The 15,751-nt window shown below is 51.2% G+C and overlaps 7 protein-coding genes across 7 annotated transcripts; 5 read left to right on the forward strand and 2 right to left on the reverse strand.

Annotated features, from left to right (window-relative positions):
• Nucleotides 1-37: 37 nt before the first annotated feature.
• On the forward strand, nt 38-6,842 carry AtWU_01945 (histidine kinase-like ATPase domain-containing protein; the record flags this gene model as incomplete). The annotated part of the gene is made up of 6 exons (XM_035497059.1): nt 38-165; nt 226-5,244; nt 5,315-5,370; nt 5,721-5,825; nt 5,889-6,250; nt 6,327-6,842. 6 exons carry the CDS (start codon nt 38-40, stop codon nt 6,840-6,842), a joined length of 6,186 nt encoding a protein of 2,061 aa, XP_035352952.1.
• A 551-nt stretch (nt 6,843-7,393) lies between these two features.
• Nucleotides 7,394-8,322, forward strand: AtWU_01946 (LOG family protein; the record flags this gene model as incomplete). Its single annotated transcript, XM_035497060.1, has 2 exons — nt 7,394-7,437; nt 7,581-8,322. 2 exons carry the CDS (start codon nt 7,394-7,396, stop codon nt 8,320-8,322), a joined length of 786 nt encoding a protein of 261 aa, XP_035352953.1.
• Nucleotides 8,323-8,478: 156 nt separating this feature from the next.
• pre5 (proteasome core particle subunit alpha 6) lies at nt 8,479-9,423 on the reverse strand (the record flags this gene model as incomplete). Its single annotated transcript, XM_035497061.1, has 3 exons — nt 8,479-9,117; nt 9,187-9,298; nt 9,386-9,423. The coding sequence occupies 3 exons, from the start codon at nt 9,421-9,423 to the stop codon at nt 8,479-8,481; spliced, it is 789 nt and encodes a 262-aa protein (XP_035352954.1).
• A 508-nt stretch (nt 9,424-9,931) lies between these two features.
• AtWU_01948 (Vps55 family protein) lies at nt 9,932-10,549 on the forward strand (the record flags this gene model as incomplete). Its single annotated transcript, XM_035497062.1, has 3 exons — nt 9,932-9,970; nt 10,050-10,263; nt 10,416-10,549. 3 exons carry the CDS (start codon nt 9,932-9,934, stop codon nt 10,547-10,549), a joined length of 387 nt encoding a protein of 128 aa, XP_035352955.1.
• Nucleotides 10,550-11,061: 512 nt separating this feature from the next.
• On the forward strand, nt 11,062-12,485 carry AtWU_01949 (uncharacterized protein; the record flags this gene model as incomplete). The annotated part of the gene is made up of 2 exons (XM_035497063.1): nt 11,062-11,113; nt 11,167-12,485. 2 exons carry the CDS (start codon nt 11,062-11,064, stop codon nt 12,483-12,485), a joined length of 1,371 nt encoding a protein of 456 aa, XP_035352956.1.
• Nucleotides 12,486-12,909: 424 nt separating this feature from the next.
• On the forward strand, nt 12,910-13,684 carry AtWU_01950 (UPF0220 family protein; the record flags this gene model as incomplete). Its single annotated transcript, XM_035497064.1, has 4 exons — nt 12,910-13,008; nt 13,071-13,331; nt 13,444-13,541; nt 13,621-13,684. 4 exons carry the CDS (start codon nt 12,910-12,912, stop codon nt 13,682-13,684), a joined length of 522 nt encoding a protein of 173 aa, XP_035352957.1.
• A 1,071-nt stretch (nt 13,685-14,755) lies between these two features.
• fes1 (Hsp70 nucleotide exchange factor FES1) lies at nt 14,756-15,482 on the reverse strand (the record flags this gene model as incomplete). Its single annotated transcript, XM_035497065.1, has 2 exons — nt 14,756-15,001; nt 15,075-15,482. The coding sequence occupies 2 exons, from the start codon at nt 15,480-15,482 to the stop codon at nt 14,756-14,758; spliced, it is 654 nt and encodes a 217-aa protein (XP_035352958.1).
• Nucleotides 15,483-15,751: the final 269 nt, after the last annotated feature.

The following is a 15,751-nucleotide window of genomic DNA, read 5'->3' on the forward strand; positions in this document are numbered from 1 at the left end:
GGAGCGAGGGTTTAGAAGAATTTCCTCAACTATAATCATGGCACAGAAGATCGATTTTAACGCCCTCAGGGCGCGTACTATGGGATCAGGGAACGATGAGGAAGCGGTCACAGTTGACACACGGGGTCTGATTTCCAAAGTCCTTGCGCGCTACTCTGGGAAATGGTACGTCTGTATCCGGGGCATCTGATACTATAGTGGCGTTTACTAAAGCGGGATACATAGGACTGTTTTACGAGAGATGATACAGAATGCAGCTGATGCTAACGCCACGAAAGTAACGATCAAGTTCGAAACGCTACCGTCTACGACGGTCCCGCTACCTCCAGCTGCCGACGAGAGCACTTTAATCAAGCACACTATATCTAATCATACTCTCAAGCGTCTTCTGATATCGAACAATGGCCTACCCTTTAGTGAGAAGGATTGGGCAAGGCTAAAGCGCATTGCTGATGGCAACCCGGATGAGACCAAAATCGGCGCATTCGGAGTCGGCTTCTACAGTGTATTCGATGACTGCGAAGAGCCCTTCGTGTCATCTGGGAAGGAGGCCATGGCCTTCTATTGGAAAGGGAACGCTCTCTTTACTCGTCGGTTACAGCTGGATGAAGACGCCAATCCGGAGACTACATTCGTTCTAGATTACCGCAATGATACGTCACCGATCCCCTCATTGATGCAATTATGTCAGTTTCTGTCCAGCAGCCTTACATTCGTAAGTCTGGAGGGTATAGAACTATGGTTGGACGACTGGAATCTCTTGCGACTCACGAAGAAGACTGCCCCAAGCGTCAATCTCAGCATCCCGAGGGATATTGAAACTAAAACGCCGCAAGGCCTGATGAAAATTCAGAATGTCACTCGAGAGGTTGCTCAGGTTGATGCTTCGTGGATGCGTGTCATCGAGTGGAACCCTAATGCCAGCATCTTTCGGGAGGGACTCAGAGATACTACGGGTTCTTTGCGTACCTTCTTCTCCAAGCTCACAGGCCAGAGTGCCCCCGAAAAGCCAGCGAGACCCGAACAACAGGATAACTCCACTGACTCCGGAGAGATGACCAAGACCTTAACCGCCTCTGTCTTCCTACATATTAACACCGCCAGCCTCCAAGCTTCCGTCAGTCAGTCTTTAAGTAGCGAACTTGAACGAGCTACGCGAAAACCTCCCCCTAAGCGATCCACCATCGCCATTCTGACCCCCTCATACGATACTACCTTAGCTTCTGGTGCTTCTGGCCTACAGTCTGAGGTCCTCTCCTCCATTCTACCTTCTAAGGGTGGCAGGGTCTTCATAGGTTTTCCAACCCATCAAACAACGGGTCTCAATGCCCATATCTCTGCTCCTTCCGTCATTCCTACAGTGGAGCGCGAAAGTATTGATCTCAATACTCGCTACATTAGCAAGTGGAATTTGGAGATGTTGAGGGCCGCCGGAATTGTTTGCCGGATCGCCTGGACTGCCGAAATGGCGTCCATCAAAGCTAGGATATCCTCTGGGAAGGAGTTCTCGAAATCCATGAAGGTACGGAAGGATGATATAGCAGGTGTTCTTCCAGAAGCCATCCACACTGCAAAGCAGTTCGTATTCCGTGAATCAACGCCATCATCACTTCTTGGGCAAACCATCGAAGACGCATTCTGGACGTGTAACAAGAGTGCATCCATTGAGGTTCTTTCAACATGCGGTGTTATCCAGAGCCATCAGGTACGCCTTGCCCCGAAGGATCTCAGCTTCATGGATTCGATACCAGTCCTGCCTGATGAGTTCTATTCGGGTGCGAGGGAGTTCGTCAAGAAATTGACGGATTTCGGTTTGGTTACCGATATTACGGTCTCCGACATAAAACAGGAACTTGAAATCACCACACTACGGTCCAGCCAGGCTGCTGAATTCCTTCCTTGGTTAGGTCAAAGGGCTGCCTCGGGCCAGCTTGATCTATACTCCATCCAAAGCTTGCTGAGTGTAGCAGTGGCAAATGAAGAGGACGAGAGCAGCCCCCAGAATAGATTGATTGTTTTCGGAAGCATCGACAGTTATCTAAGCCCTCAGAAGATACCCGTCAATTTGCCTGTTCCCCCCACTGTGGCGCCTTTCAAATTTACTAAGTCTCTAGGGAAGCAGGAGTTGGAGGCTTTAGGCTGGACGGAGCTTCAGATAGTTCCGTGGGTGCGTTGGCTAGTCTGCAATTCTGCTAACCGAAATCTCCTGCCCTTGGATCAGGATATCACAAAGAGTCCCTCGTTCTCTGCTCAGGTCTTGCCGGTTCTTTCGAAGCAATGGGAGTATCTAAGCCAGACAGCGAAACAATCAGTGATCACTCAGTTACAAGCACATACTGTGATACCGACTAAACTAGGGATGAAGATGCCTCCCGAGACCTATTTCTCTTCTGTCCGCTTGTTTGATGACCTTCCCGTCATACATGGCCTAAATGGAGTTAAAGAGAAATTTCTGGCAGCGCTTGGCGTTCGTAAGACTGTCGAACTCGGTGTCATCTTCGAGCGTCTCCTCGATACCACGGAAGCACCCGATGGTCCTAACAATAACCAGAGGAAATGGAGTCACGTCGACTTGATACGATATCTAGCTTCCGTGCGCGATGATATCCCTGCGAATGATATCAAACGACTCAAAAACACCAGCTTATGCACTGCCGAACAGATTGACGGCAGTGGAAATGGTGATCTTAAAGCAGCGAATCGCAAGCGCTATAAGATATTTGAGTTGTTCGAACCGAAGGACTCGCTCAGGGCACTGGGTTTGCCTATCATTGAATGGCCAGGTCGGTATCAGCCCAGTAGCAACGAAGGAAGGTTTCTGTCAATGTTGGGACTCAGGAGTTTCCCGTCAGCGTCTGAGCTTATCCAAATCATGGCCCAGGCAGCCGCGGATGGTAATTGGGTTCTCCATACAAAAGCGATGTCATACTACATCGCCGAGTTTCATACAAGTGGCTATGCGATGTTCGACTGCGGTACAGTGGCTGTTCCGTTCTTGCCCGTCGAAGGATCGCAGGGTTTGACTGTTCCGAGTAAGTGCTTCACTGATGATGGTGCCACCTTGTTTGGGTTCGCAATCCTTCGCACGGATCTGCATCCTCATGCTTCCAAGTTTGGGGTTAAACAACATCCCGCACTGAGCGAATGCATCGATTGCCTCATGCGTCAGCCACCGTCCACGAAGCGTGACGCAAGGGTCGTATTCAAGTATCTAGCCGGGAGGGTGTCAGAACTGAGTGGGCGGGATATAGATCGTGTTGGCGGTGCGCAGGTAGTCCCCGTCTCGACTACGCAAGATGAGATGGAAAAGAAAGTTGTGCGTCGTGTAGCACCCAGACTTTGTTATCTTGGTGACGGTGAGGATTACAAAGACATTTTCGATTTCGTCGACTTTGGTCAAGAGGCGAACCTTTTTCTCATGGCCGTCGGATCCAAACGTGAGCCCACTAAGGTGGAGATTGCACGCATGCTTGTAAAAGAACCAGCAAGGATATCAGCCTCTTTCCAAAGTGCTGACAAATATCTCAAACTGCTGAGGACACTTGCCGAGCATGTCTCAACCTTGAAGAAGGACCGCGAACTGTTTCAGGAAATGAAGAGGTCGGCCTTCCTGCTCGCAAGCAGGGATATCACTTCCCTGGCACAGGAGCAAGCTGCCAAGGATGATCACCTGTCTGACGATGAGGAAGATCAAAGCATTAAGGAATGGACTTTGACTGTTGCGAAGGACGCAGTCGTGGTGGATGATTTCCAGAGCTTCAATCTTTTCAAGGAGCATATACTCGCAGCGCCTCAGGAAGAAATGCTAGAGAACTTCTATCAGTCTCTGGGGGCTCAACCGCTGAGCGGCCTTGTCGAAGAGCGTGCTCACTGGGGCGCTGTAGCTGCTGACCAACGTCCAGCCGCCAAGTTGCAAAAGCTGATCAGTGAACGCTCGCGGCTGTTCTTACATGACCAGTCTCCTGATCTGATCCGGCATGATGTGCGGTGGCTAGAGAAGCATTTGCAAGTGCAGGTGGTGCATTCCATCTCCCTAACTCGCTCTCTCAAGGGTCGTCGGATATCCCACACGCAAAAACGAAGCGCAATCATCACTCAACAGGGAAGAGACTGGCTCTTGTGGATCTGCCCGGGCAAGTATGATCTTTACGAGATCAGCCAGGCTCTGGTCCACCTAATCCTTGTTCGGCCGAAGCTCCATTCAACCCTTACCTTGGAGATGCTGCTAAAGACTGATCTGCTGGAACTCAAGGCTCGCGGGTACAACGTGGAGCGTATCCTTAAACAAAAGGCACACGAAGCCAGGATGGCAGAGGACAGGCGGCAGAAGCAGTTGGAAGAAGAGCGTCAACGTCTGCAAGAGAGAGAAGCTGCGTGGGCCAAGGAACAAGCTCAGATACAAGCACAACCTCATCAAGTTCAAGACGAGCGAGAGCAGTTAATGCCGGGAGACTTCCCTGACTCGCCGTCGGGCAAGAACAGCACCCGTGACATCCAGCCGGACACACCTGACCAAACCCAAGATCGCCGACCACGCGGGTTCTTCGCCAACCTCTCCAAGCGGTTTGGGCTCGAGGGCAATCGATCGCCCTTCAATGCTGTCAACGGAGAGTCATCTCAGCCCTCCCGCTCTGAATCCTCAGAGACTGCCACCCCTCCCCCGCCTTACTCTGCTGAAGATCCTCAGCAGAAGACTCGCTCGGAAGCTCCTGTCACTGTCAATTCACCCCATCGACTTCAGTCGGAGCTGCTCTCCGCCATCCAGGCGTGTCGGCCCCATGGATCTTCTGATGTTTATAGCCGGCCTGAGACGAACCAGATCACCGAGAAGAAGTCCTACTGTGACGAAAAGCCCAGTCATGATCTAGAGTTTGTCGCGACACTTGCCTGTGGGATTCACGTATTATTTGTGAAGAACCTCCCGGATCGCAGTCAATTCTTAGCCAAGAATAGCGTCGGCATTAATGTCTTTGCTTCGATGTTAATGGATTGTGCTGGGGTATTCTCGCTCCGGTCAGACATCCTCAGTATCTTCTATGATCCTGGGGGCAAAACGATCGCCTTTAACCGGGCGGGCAGTGTATTCTGCAATTACTTCTACTTCCAACAGCTTCACGAGAAGCAACTGCTTGCAAACCCGACTGCCGACCGAGCAGATGCACTTGTATACTGGTGGGTGATCCTATGCCACGAACTGGCCCATAACCTGGTGGGAGACCATAGCTCTGCCCACAGTTACTATACGTAAGTTTGCTCCCGCAATAGCCTCGTTTCTTTTAGTTGCTCTTGATAACATGGCTTACAATGTTTCTAGCGAAAGCTTTGTTGCGCAATATTTCCCCAAGATAACAGCCAAGCTCGCGAGCGCAGGTAGAGCTGCTCCAGAACCGAGTGGCTAGTCCAGCAACGTGTTCGGTTTTGGATAGGATTTATTGTATATCAATCTAATTACAGACGGCCAGGCGCCGACATGTACATATTACGAGACAGCTAGTCGCTCTAATCTCTCATCAAATCTCTCTCAGTGTGTACTCTGTAGTGTCCCAACCGTTCCATTCGGGCTATAGCCAGTGATGCAAACCGGACAAACACCGGTATTACCTCCGCGGAGAGATGCGCGGGCCTTCGATCTTCTTGATCTCTCCAGAGCTCCCAATTCAGCTGCGTCATCCCTACTGTAGCAATCTCTGCCGATTTTCAAAGCGAGAAACATTTTTCAGACGGCGATCTCATGGCGGGCACACCCGATGCCTCCATGGAGGAAATCCTCTGGCGGTCCCCGCCCCACGTCCAGATGATGGGAGGATACCTCCACTCCAACAACAGTACGAAATTCAGAACCCATTAACGACTAAAACGGCCTACTAATACTCTTAATGTGTGCGCAGTTCTTTTCTACTTTGCAGAGTCGCCATTCTTTGACCCAACATCCAACAACGCCTCACTTGCCATCCAAGCAAACTACAATGAAGCTTTCCGGCACTTTGTCGAGACGCGCGAGGCCTTCGAGGGCCGGTTAAAGACTATGCAGGGCTTGGAATTCGTGGTTTCATATGATCCCATCCAGGCAGCAGCACAACCTGATGGTCGATTTGCGCACGAGCCGTCAAACATTTGGGTGATTCGCAAGCAGAACCGGCGCAAGAGGACCGGCCTGGAAGATGAGGTGGTAGTTCTATCAACGTACTTTATCGTCGGAGACTGCATCTACATGGCCCCCTCGGTTGCGAGTGTTGTGGGGAATCGCATCGTACGTCAATTTCTTCCTGTGCCTTTGCTTCCTAGTCATTCTCTATTGCTGATGCTAACTCCGACTTCTTGCGCAGCTGTCCGCAGTTACGTCTCTCACCAGCTTGCTAAAGACAGCATCTACACTGCCTACCTTCACCCCGTCCCACGGCCATACCTACATGCCGCCTGCGCTCAAACAAGCCGATGCAAGTCAACCTGGCACGCAGTCGCAGCAGAGCAAGGAGAACACCCCATTACCGGACGCCGATGCAGCTGGCAAGCCCTCGCTCGTTGGCTCTTCACAGGTGGTCGGCACTGGTTCCAGCCTGCAAGACACACGGACACTCGCGGAGTCATTCAACCTGCTCCGAAGGTATGGGGAGGAGTTTATGGACGAGCATCCGTTGGTGGGAGAGCCGGGATCGTTCATCCTATCCCGTGTCAATGACACAGACCGAACATCAGCAGCGAAACCACCAGCCCCTGCCGCGAAGGTTGGAACGCCGCAGGTCCGGGTTGATACGCCAGGGAAGGTATCAGAGAAGGGGGCGACGCCATCAGGATCCGAAGAGAGTAAGATGCGGAAGAAGAAAACAAAGGTTGGCAGTTGAAGTGGAAGGACAGAATAATGATACCCTAATGATCATGAGAGCAGGATTCTCTCATCCCGATTCCATTCTAGACATGGATAGCTAGATCTCTTAACCATTCTACAAGTGCAGCTGGCTATTGCCATCAGCTCCTTCTTTTTCCAGCTTATCTCTATAGACCTTTTTCTGTAACTAAGCAAGGACAGCAAAGCAACCCCTCCGGCCACCCAATCCAATCCCAGTGACAGTCAACAAGTATCTCTGACTCATATCAAATCCTCACTGCAAACCTTCCTTTTACTCGCATGCTATTATAATCCAGCTAAGATTTCCATCCCCATCATGACTACTACCGCCACTTTATTCCCCAATGTTTTGTGCAGTCTGTCCGCATTCGGATCCAGAACCGCAGCTTCAAGAAATCGGTTACATCACTGCACCGACATCTTAAACCGTTGAGCTCGGGGCAAACCCCCCATTGAACTTCTCCTCTTCATTCTGAAAAAGCGACAAGAGCGAGCGTTGTGTCTTCTTCATCAGTAGCAAGTAGTTTCAACAATTTCAACGACATCATGAGCTCCGTGAATGGGACTAAGCCCGCAGTGGTCTGCGTATTGTAAGTCACCAATATATCATCATATCAATTTATATAGTGTTTCGTCCGCCTCGCCCCGCATTCATACTTATACTTAAAATCCACACCATCACCACCACCACGCACCAATATAATGATCTATCAAATTAACCAACCCATTACAGCTGCGGCTCCGTCTCCGGCACCAACCCCCGCCACATGGAAGCCGCGCGCCAACTCGCGCACGAATTCCATAAGAACAACATCCACCTCGTGTATGGCGGCGGCACAGCAGGTCTAATGGGCACGATAGCCCGTGAACTGGTCAAACTCTCCGGCCCGCAAGCCGTGCACGGTGTGATCCCGCGCGCATTAGTAAAGGTAGAACCGGGGTACGACAATGCAACGGAGCATCCCGCAGACACAGACCCAAATGCAGGAGTCCAGCAAGCGCGGTCCGGCAAGGACGCGGAAAGAATCATCCCAGCCGCTAGTACTACTACCACTACCAATGGCACTACTGCGAAGACAAAGGAGTCTATGTTCAAGGAATCCGAGTACGGGACGACCACGATCGTGGCTGATATGCATGCGCGAAAGCGGCTTATGGCGACGAAGGTGCAGGAGGGAGGGCCTGGGAGTGGGTTTGTGGCGTTGGCGGGGGGATTCGGGACGATTGAGGAGGTGATGGAGATGACGACGTGGAATCAGTTGGGGATTCATGGGGCTGGGGTGGTGGTGGTTAATGTGGATGGGTATTGGGATGGGGTGTTGGCGTGGGTGAGGAAGGCCGTGCAGGAGGGGTATATTGGGGAGGAGAATGGGGGGATTCTCGTCGAGGTGAATGATGTTAAGGATGTTTGGCCAAGGTTGAAGGGGTATAGGGTTAGTAATGGGAGGATGAGGTTGAATTGGGGGGAGGAATAGGTGATGTGTCATTAGTGGTTAGTAGCAAGGTTAGTTGTAGATGTGGTCAAGCCGAGTTAGGTTATATATATAGATGGTATCAGGTGTGGGAAACGTGATATTATTCCGGAATCGTGACTATCAAATCAATGATGTATCTGTTGCATCTTGCTGCTCCTATGAATCAACCTCCATTGTCTCCTCTTCTTTCGTCTCGCCCGCATCCGCCTGCTCCAGTGCCTCCAGCAGGGGCACCAGCTGCTGCCCCTCGTACAGCTTGAAGCTCTCGATCTTCCCCGAGGCACCGTCGCCCGCAAGTCCCACCACACCCACAGATGTGTTGTCCACCGTCAGCTCCTTGTCCTGAGACAGGGATTCCTTAAGTGCCCGCAGGCCGTGCGTGATGAGCTCATCGCGCGACGTGGACTCCAGCTTGTCCAGGTTCCGCTCCAGGTAGGTCCGAGCCATCTGGGAGCGGGCTCCGATGGCGCATGCCACCATCTCGTGGGTCATACCGGAAGGTTGGAATTCGAAGAGATGCGGGCCGGAGTCATCGACACCGGCGACAAGCAAACCGACACCGTAGGGGCGCTTGCCGTAATGTTGAGTGTTCGTTTGGGCGCGGTCGCCGATCTGACTGACAATGCGGTCGACGGGGAGCGGGCGGCCGTAGGTCATGCGGGAGCTGAGAGACTGCTGCTTCATGAAGTTGGAGAGCACCCGAGCGTCCGATGCTAGACCGGCGATGGCGATGCCCATGTGGGAGTCGACTTCGATGATCTTCTTCTGGTACGAGGAGAGCTCTTCGGCATTACGCTGGAAATTTTCCTGTCAGCTGGATGTGCCCCGAGAGAAAAGAGCCAGGAGATAAGTGGGATGTCGAACCTTGAGGCCGACCAGCACGGCATGTGTCTTGTTGACGAGTCCCACCACGACGGAACCTTGCTTCACGGCTTCTTGTGCATATTCGACTTGGAAGATCCGGCCTTGCGGGGAGCTGTAAAGAGCTTCGTTAGTAATCTGAAAATACTAGGGAAGACAAAGCTTTGTTCTGGTGGATGAGGGAGCTTGGGGAGGTCCATACAAGGTGACCGCATCGTTGTCGTAGTTGTTTCTGAACATGGCGGAAGCTTGGGTAGAGAGACTCGGAAGGGGGGTGAATAGGGGTCTCTGTCAGTTCAATGGAAGAGACCAGATAGTATATTGAGTCTCAACGGGGGGAATAGAGGAATCAAGGCGATGAAGTAGGGAGCAGGAGTGGATGGGAGAGAGATATGGAGCTGGAGGGCAGGCAGAGAAGCACTGACGCGGTAGTACTGAGAGTAACTCATGCTTAAGGCTAAGCTCTCACTGCTTGGCTGGCCCGCTGCCTCAGGCCGCCCGCCCCATCATCCACTTCCGCTGCACGTCACTGCCTTCCATCCATTCATTCCATTCCAATCTCCTGCTTCATCCAGGCTCTGGCCGTCCTCGGTTTGCGGTGCTCCTCTCGTCGCCATTCCGTCTTAATACCCATGCTATTTGGACTCTGCTATCTTTCCCACAAGCTTTACCAGTCAAGCTTCGTTGGTGCGAAGCTCCTCTCACTTCTGCCTGTTGTCCTGGACCTGAACAGTCCTACTCCGCAATCATGACCGCTGGACTCAAGACGATCATCGCCCTCTCCTTTGTATGTCTTCTTGGGAGCTAGAATGAAGCTTCTTTATTTCTGCTGCTTTGGACTCCTGCTAATTGTAATCCCGGCATAGGTTCTCGCCATTGGCTTCCTGCTTGTTATCCTGTCATCGGCGCTCTGGCACAACTTCCTCCCACTGGTCGTCGTTGCGACTTACGTGGTTGCTCCCCTGCCCAACTGGATCTGCTCGCGATGCGCAAACCCCGATGATTTTATGGACAGCTCTGGCAATGCTGCTGCTGATTTTGGTCGTTTCCTGACGGGCTTCCTGGTGCTGATGGGTATTGGTGAGTGGATTTCTCGGATAGGCGGGCCAGGTCGGCGGTCGCATTCATCCCTACCATTGAAAGCGACTGCAGACTGTGCTGCGACTGGAGATATATGCCCTTGTTTTTTCCTGACTCTCTCGATCTACGGCTGACCATAATTGCTTCACTAGCCCTCCCCGCCGTTCTTGCGCACAGCGGCGCTATCGAGATCCCCGCCATGATCATGTCCATCATTGGCGGTCTGTTGATCTACGGAACCATCATCAGTTTCTCCATGTTCTTCAGGGAACAGGAAGACTTTTAAATTGCCATGCGCACCGATATCTGCAAGACCAGATTTCGCATTGGATACCCGCTCGCAGATTGTTGATCGACCTTTTGAAGCAAGCCGCCTTCCATGTTCTTGACCAATGCACCTTTATGAGACATCGTTTTGATTTGACGTATGCTAGGCGTACTGATGTGCTTTTTGATGCCCCGGGAGTCGCTGTTGATTTTACTCTCGTTGTTCAATGATACGATTGATGTACTATAGCCAGTACGAGGTTATATAGAAACTCTGCCAGTGCAGTGTGATACATTCCTTTATCCAGATGCATAAACCCATACCTCCGTCTCCTTCACTTTATCTTTGGAGATGCCGATGTCTTCCGCTCTGTAATTGTGCCTAGATACCGGTCACGTGGGGGCGCGCCGCCTTGGGCGCGTCGTGTAAAATTACCCGCGCCGACTGGTGAGTGAACATCCAACAATGATCTGATAACATCATCACAAGTACGAGTAATATGTGAACGAGTGATCCCTCGTCCTTCTAACATGAATGTATGGTCCGGCACAATATCGCTGGATGGAGGCACACAACTCCAAGGTGAGCCCCGCCAACCACCTGGCTACATTCGCCCTATTCATCACCAAAGCTAGGCCTACAATTAATTGACCGGTCGTCAAACTGGCAATCCGACATTGGCAGAGACTCCGCGCTCAATCTTCGCTGTTTCGTTAACCCGTCCCTCATACCACTCTATGCGCGATGTGGTCCCAACCTCGAACTCCACACGAATAGCCCGCAGACCTCGCAATGGCTGAAGGACAAGCTGACGGGCACTATCTGGTTGGAAGATGATGATTTGGATCGGATCCAGATCCTACAATGCCCAATTGGGCTGCTCGTGGGGATTGACAATGATGGGCGGACAAAGCCCTCTGAAACCAACACGACCGATCTCTTGATACATGGGATGTTGTCCATGACGACTTCCTATGAACGACCGCCCACCCCGCCTGTCTCTTCACCGGAGCTAGACCACCAGCCGTCCCATGTTGTTAGACAAGAACTGAGAATATACGCCACTCCGATCTCTGCACATCTCATTGCCAAAACTCAGTCTCTCCCATCTCCACAAGATACCGATGGCCACGGCCGATCCCCTCAGTTCCTTCCGGACATTCGCTCGCCCAGCCCCAAGCGCAGACGTGTAGCAACGCTCTTTGAATCAGTGGCGCAGCATCATAAAAGGGTACGGCAGAAGGGAGGTGAGGCTGTATCGCAATTAATGGCGCGATCACTTTCCCAGTCGTCCCAGCAATTGCAAGGTCTTCGGGTCAAACGAGAGTCAGAGGAGCCTTCTCTTCCTCAGTTGGACCGGATCGCCTCACAACGGTCCCGGTCTGTATCTATCGGGGCGAATCTCAACTCCAAACTTCTGGAAGCTCGGTCGGAGCAGTCACGGCCTAGCAGCAGACGGGGCTACGTGCGCGAACTGAACTCACGGCGAGGCACGCCAAACCCGTTTGTGGAGTCATCATTACGAAAGGAAAGAGAACTGTCCCCGGAATTACCATCTGAAGGGAAACTTGAGTCTCCAGCTGCGCCCAAGGATGCAGAAACCATCATTTCCGAGAACAAAAACACGATAACACGGACGATCCTGACCTGCATGCGGCTTTATGGCTTCAACCGTGCTACAGCGCGCTCCGCGAGCTCGAGCAGGCCGCAAACCGGGACCGGTAGCCACGATATGGCCCCTGCAAATGGGGAGGATATTTCCAACACCGATGAAGATGAATTCAAGGCCATGTACCATGCGACCTATCGCGCATCGACCTTTGCACTGCGGAAGTATCTGAAAGAGCCGTCTCCAGGCGAAGACGGCTCGCCGAATAAGCCACCACTGTTGGAGAAGGGGAAGGCAATGACGTACATCGATGAGTTTTTGAAACTGTTTTGTGAGGAGAATTGAGTCTGTCTGGCACAGATAACGAGTGATGAGTTACGAAGTATATAGCATAGCGATATTATTTGAAGCCAGGAAACTATCAATGTTTACCTAAGGTGTATACCGCCTCGTCGCAGCATGGTATACATGCCACGATCAAGGGAATAATCATACCATACTACTTTATGTGAATTTAAGATTAAATATGTAGAATATACAACCAAAAGCACTGCATGACAGATTCCCTCTGACATTGAGTTGTAGATAGTAGATAGCATAGATCGGGCAGGTGATTTTCCGGCCCCGGCACTGCATCATCGCCGGCTTCCCCGAACAGCTCCAACCAACCCGCCGATCCAGCCATACAGTGATACCATCTTCAGTGCTGGCACACACTCCATCTCCCGGAATCATATCTCACACATACTCATAATATACCCGCATTACAATGGACGTCTCAAACAACCGTCTTTTCCGCTGGTCTAAGCCAGAATGGCTTAACAACTCCGCCGTGCGCAACGCAGGCGTCTACACCTCCGGCGCACTGGTAAGCAAGCTCCCATCGTCACCACCACCATCAAACAACACAACCCACTCACATGGCAGTAGTTCTCCCTGGGTTTCTTCTTCCTCATCGACGCCGCCGCTTTCTCGCACAGCGCCCGCAACGGCTCCTTCGTGCACGTCAAGTTCGTCGACTGGATTCCCGGTATCTGCTCCGCGCTCGGAATGCTCGTTATCAATTCGATTGAGAAGTCGCGTCTTCATGCCGATAGCTTCAGTTATAGTGGGAGTGGGGTCGCGTGGAAGGCGAGGTTTGTGCTGTTCTTGGGATTTGCGTTGCTCGCGGGTGGATTGGCTGGGAGTGTGGTTAGTATTTACCTGCATACCTACCCTACCTTGTTACTCTATTATATGTTGTTTGGGGTATTGGGGTTGCTCGAGTGGAGTGGAGTGGAATGGCTAACTGATGGGAATATAGACGGTCATGGTACTCAAGTACCTGATCCAGGGATATCCCCTTCCGACACTTTACTTTGGTATTGCGAACGTTATTGCGAATGGACTGGTTATGCTGAGGTGTGTATTCTGCCATATGTTTTTGTTGGGGGAAAAAGCAGTGCATGAACAGTCTTGCTAATGAACTCTGCGATTACAGCACCATCGTCCTATGGATCTCCCAGAATATAGAAGACGATTACACCTACAACCTTGCTCTGTGATGGATGGATATACCATATGAGATGAAATGGGCTATGGTTATCAGGTGTTCAGTCGTGGTACCTGTTCTTCTGTCGACTGATTGATTGATTGATTGGCTGGTATGAGACGAAAGCGATACTTACTACTACTCCGCGACGTATTATTGTATTATGAATGTGCGCTTCCTTTTTTGTGGTCGGTCTTTACTATTACTTCTCGTTCCTTGATGGAATCATGGAGTTCAGTTACTCTTTACGAGGGTTGTCGTGTTATTGTATAAAGCAATGTCCGCATTGAGTGGTCTGCATTTTGTGCTTGTTTGGTTATTAGGTAGTTGTTCCTTCTCTTTTTAGCATGCTTGTTATAAGTTATGATTATGGATATCTTTCTGAGAATTGGAGTTTTCCTGTAGTTCACTGAAAGTAGAATGACGTTCCTTTGCGGAATCTGATAATAGGCATCCATATAATCACTTCCGGTGTTGGTTCTAATGTACTACAGCAGGAGCCTAGTACACGCGTTGCCAAGATAAGGTTAGCTATGGATGGGGAACCCAGGCAACAAAGTAAACTATCCTATCTTAAGAAGATGATTTACAGGCATCCAATGTTTATATTTGTAACAATGAAGTGATATCATGTTTAATGTTTATATATTTCTTGGCATAGGCATAGGGCGCATGTCATATCAAAGTAGCGCAGGGTATCTAATTCCAGGCAGCCATGTGGACTGCCAAGGACGGTAAATCGCATCTAGCTATGCACCATGTTCCATCTGATCTGTTTCGGATCAAGTGGGGTGAGAACCCTCCCATAGCTTCTGAACCGTGAGCCTCAACATGGTGGCGGGTGCCTATCACGGCATGCCATCATTGCGCCAGAATCGTCGCTCAACTTTGTCCAAGTCGACTGCCTAGCCCAGCCACATCATACCGGGGAAGATCATCCCTACGTATACGCGCAATGCACGTATGCCTCGAGGGCTCTGCTCTTGACATCGGCCACGTGCTAGCCAGATGACGACGAAGTAGGCTCGCTAGGCTACAGCATCCTATCAACAGTACATCTCACATATGTCGATTTGACTTTTCTTCAAGCAGAAGCCTCGACCTTGTGAGCACGGAGCTTGTCCATGAGCGCATCGACGGCATCCATGTCTCCGGCGTCGATCTTGTCACGAGAGTAACCCTCGGGGAGACTCTTAGTCACCTCGTCCATGGAGGGCTGGTAGTTGCGGACTGCCGAAGAGATAGCGTAGACGGCCTTCTTGCGAACAACGGGAGTGGTGTCCGTGGTGGCAATGGTGACAAGCTTCGGAAGGGCGTTCAAGACGATAAGCTATTGTGGGATATGTGTTAGTTTTGTTTGGAATTTCAACAGAAAGGGGACAAATAAGACATCAATAACATACCTTATCCTGCGACTTTTCGTTGTTCTGCACAGCCGTACCAATGCACCACGCCGCCATGCGACGAATGTCCGGTTCGTTGTGGTCAAGCAGCTCGACCAGAGGGGTCCACAGACCCAGAGGCTCCAGGTTGTTTGCGTTATCGATCGACTCAATGAGCTGTTCGAAGTTGTCAAACGCGATCAGCTTGTTCTCCAGGTCGACTTCATCGGAGCGGAGGGCTTCCATGGCGGCTTTCATCAGGTCGGCTTCGGAGGGACCGCCGAATAGCGTCGAGAGCATCTGCGGCGTGAGGCCGCGGGAGGGATCGGCGGGGGCATTGTTGCCAGAGTCGTTCTTATCACCGGAGGCTTGCTCCTCGGTAGCGGCCTTGATACTCCATTTAAGGAGACTGTTCATGTTGGGGTCCATGGTGTTGATGTGGGGGATGGTTCGGTGGTGGAGAGTAAAATTTGTGTTAGAGGTGGTGAGGTGTCTAGATGACGGTTGAGGGTTGTTGAAAAAGGACAATAGGCAGAAAGTAAGATTATGTGGATTGTATCAATCACTATGAAATGATCTCTATAGCACGAATATGGTGGTGGATGTGATTGTGCAAAAAGATGCGCCGGTGTTCTATGAAGGTAAAGAAAAAGCGTGACGTTCTGGACGAATCGAGAGGGTTCATGCGGCTCCGACGG

This window comes from Aspergillus tubingensis, assembly GCF_013340325.1.
Source record: "Aspergillus tubingensis WU-2223L DNA, scaffold_3, whole genome shotgun sequence".
Taxonomy (NCBI): Eukaryota; Fungi; Ascomycota; class Eurotiomycetes; order Eurotiales; family Aspergillaceae; genus Aspergillus; species Aspergillus tubingensis.